Here is a 10,806-nt window from a genome sequence, read left to right as displayed (position 1 = left end):
CGTCCTGTCCAGTATCTGCTCATATATCTGGTATCGTTCCCTGGCTGTCCCGTCCTGTCCGGTATTGACCCCGTCTGTCCAGTATCTGCTTGTGTATCTGTTATTGATCCCGTCTATCTCGTCCTGTTTGATATGTGACTCCAGTCTACAACGTGTGGTATCGATCTCGTCTGTCTCGTCCTGTCTGATATCTTGGTACAGTCTCCAGTATCCAATATCGATTCCGCCTGTCTCATCCTGTCCGATATCCAGTATCCGGTATCGATCTCGTCTGTCTCGTCCTGTCTGATATCTAAATCAAGTCTCCAGTATCCGGTATCGGTCCCGTCTGTCTGTCTCGTCCTGTCCGGTATCTGCTCGTGTATCTGGTATCGATCCTGGCTGTCCCGTCCTGTCCGGTATTGACCCCGTCCGTCCAGTATCTGCTTGTGTATCTGGTATCGATATTGTCGGCCGGACTTCTGTCTTACTTCTTCCGCCCAGCGATCGCAGAATCACTGTCGCTTGTGTTCACGCGCATGACTACCCCATTCCCGTAAAATAAAGCTTGTGTGAGAATGTTACGCATCTGGGTCCTCCTCCTGTGCTGGTTCTGACAAGGAAGATCTTGTTTGTAGCATAATCTCTTGCTGTCAGTAAATTCTAACCAGGTACGCATGCTTTATCTGCAATATTTCTTTTGTTAGATGGCAACTTCACGCAATAAGGCAGGGAGAAATTAGGGCATTTGAGAATTTTGATATAATTTGCAGTCATCAAATGGAAGATTTTTCGAAGTTTTTAAGACCCAGCGGGAACCCTGCAGATTAAAGCAATTCTATGTTTCAGGTTGTTGGGTGGGGAAATGGCAGGGGATTTTATTGTTTTATACTCTTATTGTAAACTGAACGTTTTTATACAGTAGTTCGAGTGGCAATCTATTTCCTAAAAACTGCTTTACAAATAAACTTGATTTGAGTTAATATCACAAAAACAGCAGTGGTAAAGGAATGTTCTTGGCCACACTTACCGCTTGGCATTCTTTGCCTGTTACCCCGATGTTGACGTTATTTCGTTTCAGTTCGGACTTGATGAAGGCTGCAATGACAACATTTGCAATTTTGTTGAAGCACAGACGTATGAGAGGCGGTTATAGAAGTAAATTACACTTGCTCTCACATATAACATCATACTCCACACATGCTCAACTATACTCTCATATGGACAGAGTCATACCCATGCACAAGTACTACTATACTTCCTCATTCACACTACTATACTCTCACACATACTACTACACTCTCACGCTCATACTACTGTACTCTCACACACATACTACCAGATTGTCACGGTTGCCCATTGCCCTCAATTGCCCCCGGTTTGGCGCCAGCTTCGTCTTGTTGCCTGATTGGCTTCCCTCCTATTTAAGCTCAGTGCTCTCACTCACCCTTTGTCAGTCCGTCACCGAACCTCTGCACCCGCGAGACGTGTGTTTTGACTTTGTTTGGTATCCTGCTTGTGTATCCTGCTTGTGTATCTGACAGACTCTCTCAGACACTATCATACTCTCTCACACACACTGCTATACACCACCAGACACACTACTATAGACTGTCACACACACTATTATACTCTCTCTCACACACATATTACTATTCTTTCCCAGACACCATTAAAATTTCTATTTCTATAGGGGTTTTTCAATGATCACCTTGTCTCTCAGTGTTATTTTACTTTGGGTACTTTGGTAACCATGGTGATGCACACTGATCTGTGTGTATATGTTGTAAGGTGTGACGTCAAACTGGAACCGCTCCTACTATAGTAGTATGTGTGAAAGCGTATATTTGTATACGTTATAGAATATAGTAGCATATGTGTGCCAGCATAGTAGTGCGTGTATTAGAATATACTAATATGTGTGAGAGAGTAAAGTAGTGCGTGTATTAGAGTGTATAGGTATGAGTAAGAGAGTATAATAGTGTGTGTATGAGAGTATAGTAGTATGGGTGAGAGTATAGTACCATGTGTGAGAGTATAGTAGAGTGTACATGAGAGCATAGTAGCATGTATGAGAGAGTGACTGTGTCCGCATGAAAGTATAGTTGTGCAAACGTGAGAGTAGTATGTAGTATGTGAGAGCATGTATGATTTATTCCTTAAATGGGCTCTCATACAAACGCACACTCCCAACACACACACACTTTACCGGTGAGTATTAATCCCAACAAGATCCATGCGCAGAGGAAGATGTTTCCTGGCAACGGGTCATTGTAATCTGTGGTCAGTTTCCCTTGAATCAGCGTGAAAATGACGCCGAATAACTGTAGAAATAACATATTATCAGGGGTGTGTTAACTTCTGATGACTTTTATATCATAAAACAATTGAAAACCTGCGCTGAGGTGTTGAGGAGCCCGGACGACGTGCCCTCCGACTCCGGGTAAGTGATCTCCACGCCGTACTCGAAGCCCACAGGGAGATATCCCGTCTGGAAGAAGCTGCAATTGATATGGTTCTGATGATTTCTGAAGGACTATGAGTGCTTTAATGTGACTACGCGTTTACCCGAGTAGGCCACCCGTGAAGAAGACCAGGTAGATGTGGTCCAGGTTCAGCGTGAAAGTGAAGATCACCATGCTCACAAATGTCAAGAAATTCACCAATAGCGTCGTCATCCTGGCCAAGCAAAGCGACAGTCGAAATCATTCTTTTTCCGTGCCGAGACAGTCGAGTGTGCAACAGGAAATGCCGCTATATTCATTTATTAACATTCATCCATATCAGTAGGTGGCAACAGATCACTTGTTTATTTCTTAATAACAAGACTGTCGATGAAAATTAAAACAGTTTGATCAAGTTTATCATCAGCAAGCAAAGTCAGGGTAGTGATAATCTTTTTGCTTGGGATCTAAGTATGTATATCTATTTGTCTGTTTGTTTTGTTTGTTTTTCTGTCCGCCCAAGAAAACTGTAGAGAAGTTTAAATATGACCATAATCTTTCACAGGCAGTAAGAGAAGGTTATCCTAGATATGAAAAAATACCCCAAAATCGGACTCAGTACTTTTGGTTTTGTAGATCAAGCATTTTTTCTCAGAAAGACATTCCACTATCCCATGTCAGGAGAACATTAAATATCGTCACCATCTTTTACAGGAAATTAAGTGGGTTACCTCAGATGTGAAAAATGCAAATAAAGCTGGCATTTTTGTTTTGCTGACTAAATACCATTCCCGGAAAAACGTTCTACCCTCCCAGGCCGAAACAGTTTCAGCTCACAACCTTTACAAGGACTCAGGTAGGTCACTGTACAGGGGAAAATGCCAAAAAAACACTCTGCACTTTTAGTTTTAATGACTCAGCAGTTTTCTTACAGAAAGACATTCACTTCTTCCTTGCCAGAACAAAATTTAATTAAACAGAATGTCTTGAAGACAGTTAGAAGAGTTGACGGATATGTGGAAAGAATGCTTTGAAAAAGTTGACTCAGCACTTTTGGTTTTGCTGACTCTGCATTTTTTTGTCTCCATCTGGACTAAGTCTAACACATTGGGTTTTACATTCTCATGTGGGTCACCACAGATGGGAAAACTGCCAAAAAGCTGACTTGCCATTTCTGGTTTTGCTGATTCGGCAGCTTTCCCAGAGAGACATTCTACTCTCCTAGGCCAGAACAAGTTTGGACATGATCACAATCTATCACAAATAATCCAAATTTGTTTTATAGCTATTTAAAAATAACTTGGATCCCTTTGTGAGGCCAAGAATAGATTATATGGTTTTCAGTTATTTCATATGGGGATAATTAGTTTGTAATATGAGAAACTTTAGATGTGACTTTGATCTGGGGACAAACTAATCTTGTTTATAAAGGGGCCACAGTATACAACAGGGGTCTCCAACTTGGTGCCTGCTGGCACCAGGGTGCCCCCTAAGAACAGCTAAGTTGCCCACTGACCTGTTCTGAAAATATCTCACCAGTGCTGGGTCATTGTAATTTCCTTGAAAGATTTTTTTAGTGGTTGACTTAGTTTATTTAACCATACTTCCATTAAATAACCTGGTAACATAGTAATGACAGAGTAACAAAAGAGCAATAACATGATAAATACTTTTAGAAATGCATATTAAAACTGGGTGCCCTTTATGCTTATTAGTAACAAAAAGTCGTTCTCAGCTTGAAAAAGGTTGGAGACCCCCGGTGTACAATATAATACTTAAATGAGGGGTTCAGCTAATAGGCGCATAAAAAATTATGAACACAAGGGGCGTAAGACAGGCAGAGCCACCCAAGTAAAGTCGTTTAGCACTTCCAAGCTCTATCCTTGTAAATCAGTCGACTCAGGTGCTTCGCCTGCCCACCATATCTCAGCCTCCATGATGTGTCCTCAATGTGCCACAGCTGTGCTGTGTCCTCATGTTACCCACTCGCTTGATCTCTTCCTCTTGTTTAGTCAACCGGCGCTGTGTATTGGAGAGTCACCGCATTTCATTTCATTGTAATTTTGTGTGTTTTATTGCTCTATTTTTTTACCTAATAATGGGTCCCAAGAAAGTCAACTATAAGGAAGAGTGGAAAACAGTGAAAATAACGATAGAGTCAAAACAAATACTTGCGAAATACAAAAATGGTGTATGAGTGTCTGTCCTCGAAGCACTGCTTCAACTGAGGGTCTCAAAATGTGGCCCGTGGACCAGTTGCGGCCTGCGGGACAATATTGTGAGGACCCTGCCTTAAAATCTAAGTTTAATGTAAGAGTTTGATATGGATGCTCTCTCTGTGGAAGAGATCATCACTGTTGAACTGAAGCTAAAAAGGGGATGCACCTTGCGCATAACGTTCGGTGTGTTGAGCCAAGCATGTTTGATATGAATATTTTTAGACCAATATATGTAGTTTAAGTTTTTATTATTTGCTGCATTGTTTGATATGTTACTGTTTCATTGATTTATTTTCTTAGTTATCCATAATATGTATTTGTAACGGGTACTGATAAACTGTTTTCAGAACTGGTCTGGGAGCTCCTCTGGTGTTCTTGTGGGCTACCACGTTGATGACCCCTGAACTAATGAGTAGATTGCACGGGGAAAAAAGAACAAGCTGGAGTGTGTGTGTTCCTGTGAGACTCACTTGAAGGTTTTGGTGTGGTCCAGCCACAAGCCACAAAGAATGGAGCCTACCATGCCAGCAACCACCAACGTCAGCCCGATCCTTCCCGCGTTTAATTCTTGATTCTAATAAAAAAAGGGGGAGGGGGATGTAACGTGTAGGCCGTAAATTAACGGAATTGTCTTTTACGTCATTGATAACAACGTAGTGAAACAATGTATGCAACAAGATTAGACATGGCACTCCAGGGTATACACGTAATTAAGACTAAAGATGTCCGGACCAGAACGGAAACAGTCCCCAATTGCGTAACGTTTACCACGAGTTTTATTAAAGGAAAGAGGAATGGCTGCGCCCACGATCCGGTGTTCGCTGAACGCGGGAAGCAACTCGTTCTCGTACTCGGATTGTGATCCGAACATGGAAGTGGATCTTCTGTAGCGAGCGATGGCGGTGTCAGTAGCCGGGACTTGGAGAGCAAGGCGTGGTCAGGGTCGGAAACAAGTCGTAAGCCTAAACGGGAGAGTGGGCGTAGTCGGGAACAAAAAGGGGTCGTAAGCCGGGACGGGAGAGCAGACGTGGTCGGGATTAAAACAGGTCGTAGCCGGACACAAACGGGAGCAAAAACGGGACAGGTGGGAGTCAGGGTCGAAAAAGGCTTGCCTTGTATACACAGACGTTCGCAGACGGACTGACAACAGGGGACAGACAGGACTGGATTTAAATAGGGACAGGGAGCCAATCAGAGCCCGCAGCGGTTGGCGCCTTATGAGCGGGCACAGGTGATTCACATCGGTAATCATGACAAAAGAGGTCGCAAAACATACAGTTCTGGTGAAAACTTTACATCCACTTGTGAAGAACGTAATGTCATGGTTCTCTTGAGTTTCAAGTTATTTCTACAACTCGGATTTTTTTCTGATAGAGTGATTGGAACAGATAAATATTTGCCCAAAAAAACAACAATGAGGTTTGATTCTTTTATGACTTTATTATGGGTTAACAGAAAAAGTGATCAAATCACCTTGGTCAAAAGTATACATACAGCAACACGAATTAGCTTTTTTGGTGACTTAGAAAGTTGTGTCAGTGAAATGAGCTTCATAGCATGTCCTTTTAACTTTTTGTGATTGATTATGAGTGACTACAGCTGGTGACTTTCCTGAGGCCATTTAAATGGGGCTCATTGGATGCAAACGTCCGCAAACGCTACAGTGGGAAAGTTAAAGGAGCTCAGCATGGATCCGAAAAAGCGACTCATTGACTTGAACAAGTGAGGAAAGTCTCTTGGAGCCATTTCAGAGCATCTACAGGTCCCAAGAGCAACAGTGCAAAAAATTGTACTGTAAGTATAAAGTACATGATTTGTCACTGACACGATCACGAAGAAAACGCAAGCTATCACCTGCTGCTGAGAGAAAATTGGTCAGAAGGGGGAAGATTCAAACGAGAATCACCAAAAAGCAGTCATCAGTCCGAAGATCGGGTCTTGGGCGCAGTTATGACCCCAAGCACACATCAAAAGTGGTAATGGTATGGCTAAATCAGGCTAGAAGTAAGGTTTTAGAATGGCCTTCCCAAAGTCCATGTCGGAAAGCCATCAAATTTAACTGAACTGCACCAATTCTGTCAAGAGGAGTGGTGAAAGATTCAACCAGAAGCTTGCCAGAAGCTTGTGGATGGCTACCAAAAGTGCCTAATTGAAGTGAAAATGGCCAAGGGACATGTAACTAAATATTAGCGCTGCTGTATGTATATTTTTGACCCAGCAAGTTTGATCACTTTTTCTGTTAAGCTATATAAAATCATAAAAGAACCAACTCTCATGAAAGTTTCTGTTCCAATGACTCCATCAGAGAAAAATCAGAGTTGTGGAAATAACTGGATACTTAAGAGAGTCATGGCATTATGTTCTTCACCTTTGACCACATCTGTATATCTTTTCACAGTTTTGCTCTCTTGTTTAGGGTGGTGGTGGCTAGGGAAGAAACTGTCTCTGAAAACAGTATTAGAAGTAAAACAAGTTCAAAAGATTAATCAAAAATTGACTGGCTGGGGAGATATTTTTCTCCCAAAAAATGAGTTGCCTCCAATACAGTATATCGGCTTACATGATATAGGCCAATTTCCTATTTGTTTGTTTTGTTTTCTGCATCCATTCAGCCTGTTATGAATGTATACTTATTATACCTCATTTAAAACTCCCAACTGAGACAAACTGGTTTTTAACATTTTCACTATGAGTCAAAACGCATCTCTTCTGAAGAACTTGTAATCGTCATAATTTTATTCTGCTTGTTCTATTAGTTAATTTTGTGATTACAATTGTGAAATAGTTAGTCATCTAGTTTATATCTAGTGCCATCTAGCGGTCGAATAATACGCACTGTCCCTTTAATGCAGTATTTCTCAAATAGCGTGGCGCGTTTGACCTCAGGTTAGGTTTTTTTATTTTTACTCTTCTAGAATAAAGTGCAATTGCACCTCTACTACGTTAGGGGTCCCTTGTGCGAGTGGTTTCTTCTTCTAAGGTGGGCAAGACAGAAAATAATTGAGAATTAATGGATTCCTTTATTACTGATTGATTCATTAATTAGTGCCTCCTAGTGGTACAAAAAAAAATTAATTCAGTAAAAAAAAAAATACAACGTTGATTTGAATACTAGGCAAAATAAACTATCATACCTAATGGTAATTATTATAAATATTAATACGTTGAGAAATTTGCATATCTTTTACATGGTGGAATCCATACCTAGTAGTCGCTGCCATGTTTTTCTGGCATCTTGCTCCTAGGCTGTGCTTATTTTGCACCGGCTTTCCTACAATACAGAGCCATCTAGTGGTCAAACACTATACACTGGGGTTTTAGTGATTTTTGTGTTTATAGACCTTAGTTTGTGTAGCTAAATAAAAAAATATAAATATTTATTAGAGCTTTTTTGGCCCAACTTCAACAGAGACCCTAGCTCCGGTGGCCCTCAAGTAAATGAGGTTTGAGACCCCTGTAATAGAACATCATTTAGGTTAACTTCCGCTTTAAAGATTAACATACATCTTTTCAACGATATAACACAGGAGTGAGCATACTTTTTGAGTCTTGGGCCGCATTTGGTTGGAAAATTTTCGCCAATTTTTTTTTGTGCCAATAGAGAGTCTTAAATCCGATACCTCAACAGTAAATTAGGAAAAAAAACATAAGCTAGTCGTTTGCATTTACCTGTACAAGTTGTGTTTTATTGTCTATTTGTTTATAAAGGAACTGTTTTCCCAATTGGGTTTGAAACATTCAAAATATACAAATATATTAATTTACAAATACATATTTAGGGTGGTGGTGGCCCTGGGGAAGAAACTGTTTTGAGAACAGTATTGCTTATGGAGCTATATTTTACGTTGACAATATCGGAGTATTATTTGTTAATGCAACATCCGTTGCAGCCTGGTCATCGTAAAATGGGGATTACCTCATGTGCGGTCCCTTCTTAAGGTTTCTTTCTTTACCTCATGTTGAGGTTTTGAGTTTTTCCTTTCCCTTGTGTAGGTTTTAGATCAGGGGATGGCGTCATAATAGTCTGTAGTTTGCAAAAATCTGTGGTCTGTGCAGCCCTTTGAGACGCCTTGTGATGAAGGGCTGTACAAATAAACATGACTTGACTATTAGAATTATAACAGTTATAACAAATATGAACCAGCGTTGGTGACATTTTTCTCCATAGAGTTCATTAGATACTTTCAAGCATTTCAGCTTTCTATAGAAAAGCCATCTCCAATTTCTGTGTTGGTAGTTTTCAATGCAGCCTATATACTATATTATTATATTATATTATACAGTATATACTATACTATATACTGTATACTTATTATACCTCATAATTAACTCCTAACCAAGACAAACGGGTTTTTAAAGTTTACACTCAGTCAAAACTCATCCCTTCCAAAGATGTATTAATTATCATGATTTTATTTTGCTTGTCGTAAAAAGAATACTCTCAATTTTAATAATTTGACTAATTGTTTTTTTGTGTGTTTTTTTTTTAACATGTTTTCTGTATAACAAACAAATACAACATCTAAAGTTTAAAGGTTTTCTTTTTCTTTACCTAAACTTTTAACTTGTTTTCTGGTTAAAACAACAACAAAACATTTTAATCTATTTATTCAGTATTTTACCTATTTGTTTGACCATTAGTAGTACGACAAAAATTAAAAGAAATAATTAAAAAAATTAAAATTTATTTTATTTTAGTGTATATTTGAGTAATTTTGTATACAATAAAAAAATACTGTTTAGCCCATACAGAATTACAGTATATGCCATTGTTATTTTTTAAAGCGACATTGTGTATCATTAAGCACCTCCTAAAAATCAATATTGATTTGAATAAGAAAAAATACCTGAACTACCATAAAACGTGCATTTAAAAAAAAAAACTTGTGTGTACCGCCAAAAACAAATTCCTTGTGAAAATCTGGGGAAAAATGAAGAAAAATGGTGCAGTTTGGTCACTTTGAGTCTCCGTAGTTTATATTCTTCCTTGTGCTTTGTGACATTCATTCCTGGGTTTCACAACACAAGGCGGTGACATCTAGCGGTCAAATATTACACAGTGTCTATGTGGGTTTGTTATGGTATTTTTTAAAAGCTTTTTCCACTTAAAAAGCGTGTTGTTCCCATTCGCTCACCATTTATATACAGTAGGCACGACATCTTTTTGGTTCATTTTACAAACTAATGGCAACATCATTTCTAAATAACTAATGCAAGTATTGTCCTCTTTCTCTTGGGTATTTAATTTTACATTACACAACAGGATGCAGTATACGCATTCAAAAAGTACTCTTACCTCATAGCACAACATGATCATTTGGTTGAGGATAGTCGACACCGAATAGTAGGCGCCCGTAGTTATGCCTGCGGAAAAATAAGCATTCTTTCAACCAAAATGTGAACGTAATATTAACATCTGTTTCCGATTAGCATCTTCTTGCTTTACTTTTTAAAAGAAAAATGACAAGTCAGGTCAAGTCATGTTTATTTGTATAGCCCTTAATCACAGAGAGTCTCAAAGGGCTGCACAGACCACAGATTATTGCAAACCACAGACTATTATTACACCATCCCCTAAACTAAAACATGCATGAGGGCAAGGAAAATCTCAAAAGCCTCAATATGAGGAAAATGAAGAAACCTTGAGAAGGAACTGCACAGGAGGTAATCCCCCTTCCAGGATGACCAGGCCAAAATGGATTTTGCAATAACAAATAGTAAACAGAAATTGTCAACATAAAATATAGGTTATTCATATGCTATAGAATAGAAGTGTATTTTAAGCTTAGATTCAAACTGTTCCACTGAGGTTGCAGATCAAATCTTAGTGGTAAGAGCATTCCACAGCACCAGGGCCCGAATGGAGAACGCTCTCGAACCTCTAAAACATATATAAAAAGGGTTGATTTGGCTTTTAACTGAAAAAAAAAAATGTCATTTTAGGAATACAAAGGGAACATAAAAGTAGCGCATGGGTCTTAAACTCGGGTTTGTGGGCCAATTGAGGCCCACAGAATGATAATTTGAGGCTATTGACTTCATATGAAAGTTTATAAGGACAGTGTGTATTATTCACGGTCTCCTAAAAATTAATCAAAATTAAAGAAACATTGATTTTCAAAATAAGCAAAATTACAATAATTTTTTTTCTTCTTCTAAAGACT

General features: G+C 39.2%; 1 protein-coding gene across 1 annotated transcript in view; it reads right to left on the bottom strand.

Moving 5' to 3' along the window:
- The window catches only part of flvcr1 (FLVCR choline and heme transporter 1), a 40,882-nt gene that overhangs the window by 4,511 nt on the left and 25,565 nt on the right, over positions 1–10,806 (bottom strand). Inside the window, exons 4-9 of the mRNA XM_088324603.1 lie at positions 9,939–10,006; positions 5,113–5,216; positions 2,548–2,658; positions 2,375–2,480; positions 2,189–2,303; positions 1,010–1,077 (exon numbers count right to left, since the gene is read on the bottom strand). Of these exons, the coding sequence (XP_088180729.1) occupies positions 1,010–1,077; positions 2,189–2,303; positions 2,375–2,480; positions 2,548–2,658; positions 5,113–5,216; positions 9,939–10,006 (572 nt within the window). The remainder of the gene's footprint in view (positions 1–1,009; positions 1,078–2,188; positions 2,304–2,374; positions 2,481–2,547; positions 2,659–5,112; positions 5,217–9,938; positions 10,007–10,806) is intronic.

Source organism: Urocampus carinirostris, chromosome 20, assembly GCF_059441175.1.
Source record: "Urocampus carinirostris isolate Australia breed hairy pipefish chromosome 20, RoL_Ucar_1.0, whole genome shotgun sequence".
NCBI classification, from domain to species: Eukaryota; Metazoa; Chordata; class Actinopteri; order Syngnathiformes; family Syngnathidae; genus Urocampus; species Urocampus carinirostris.
The sequence above is the reverse complement of the archived record's forward strand: the minus strand, read 5'-3'. Positions and strand labels throughout refer to the sequence as shown.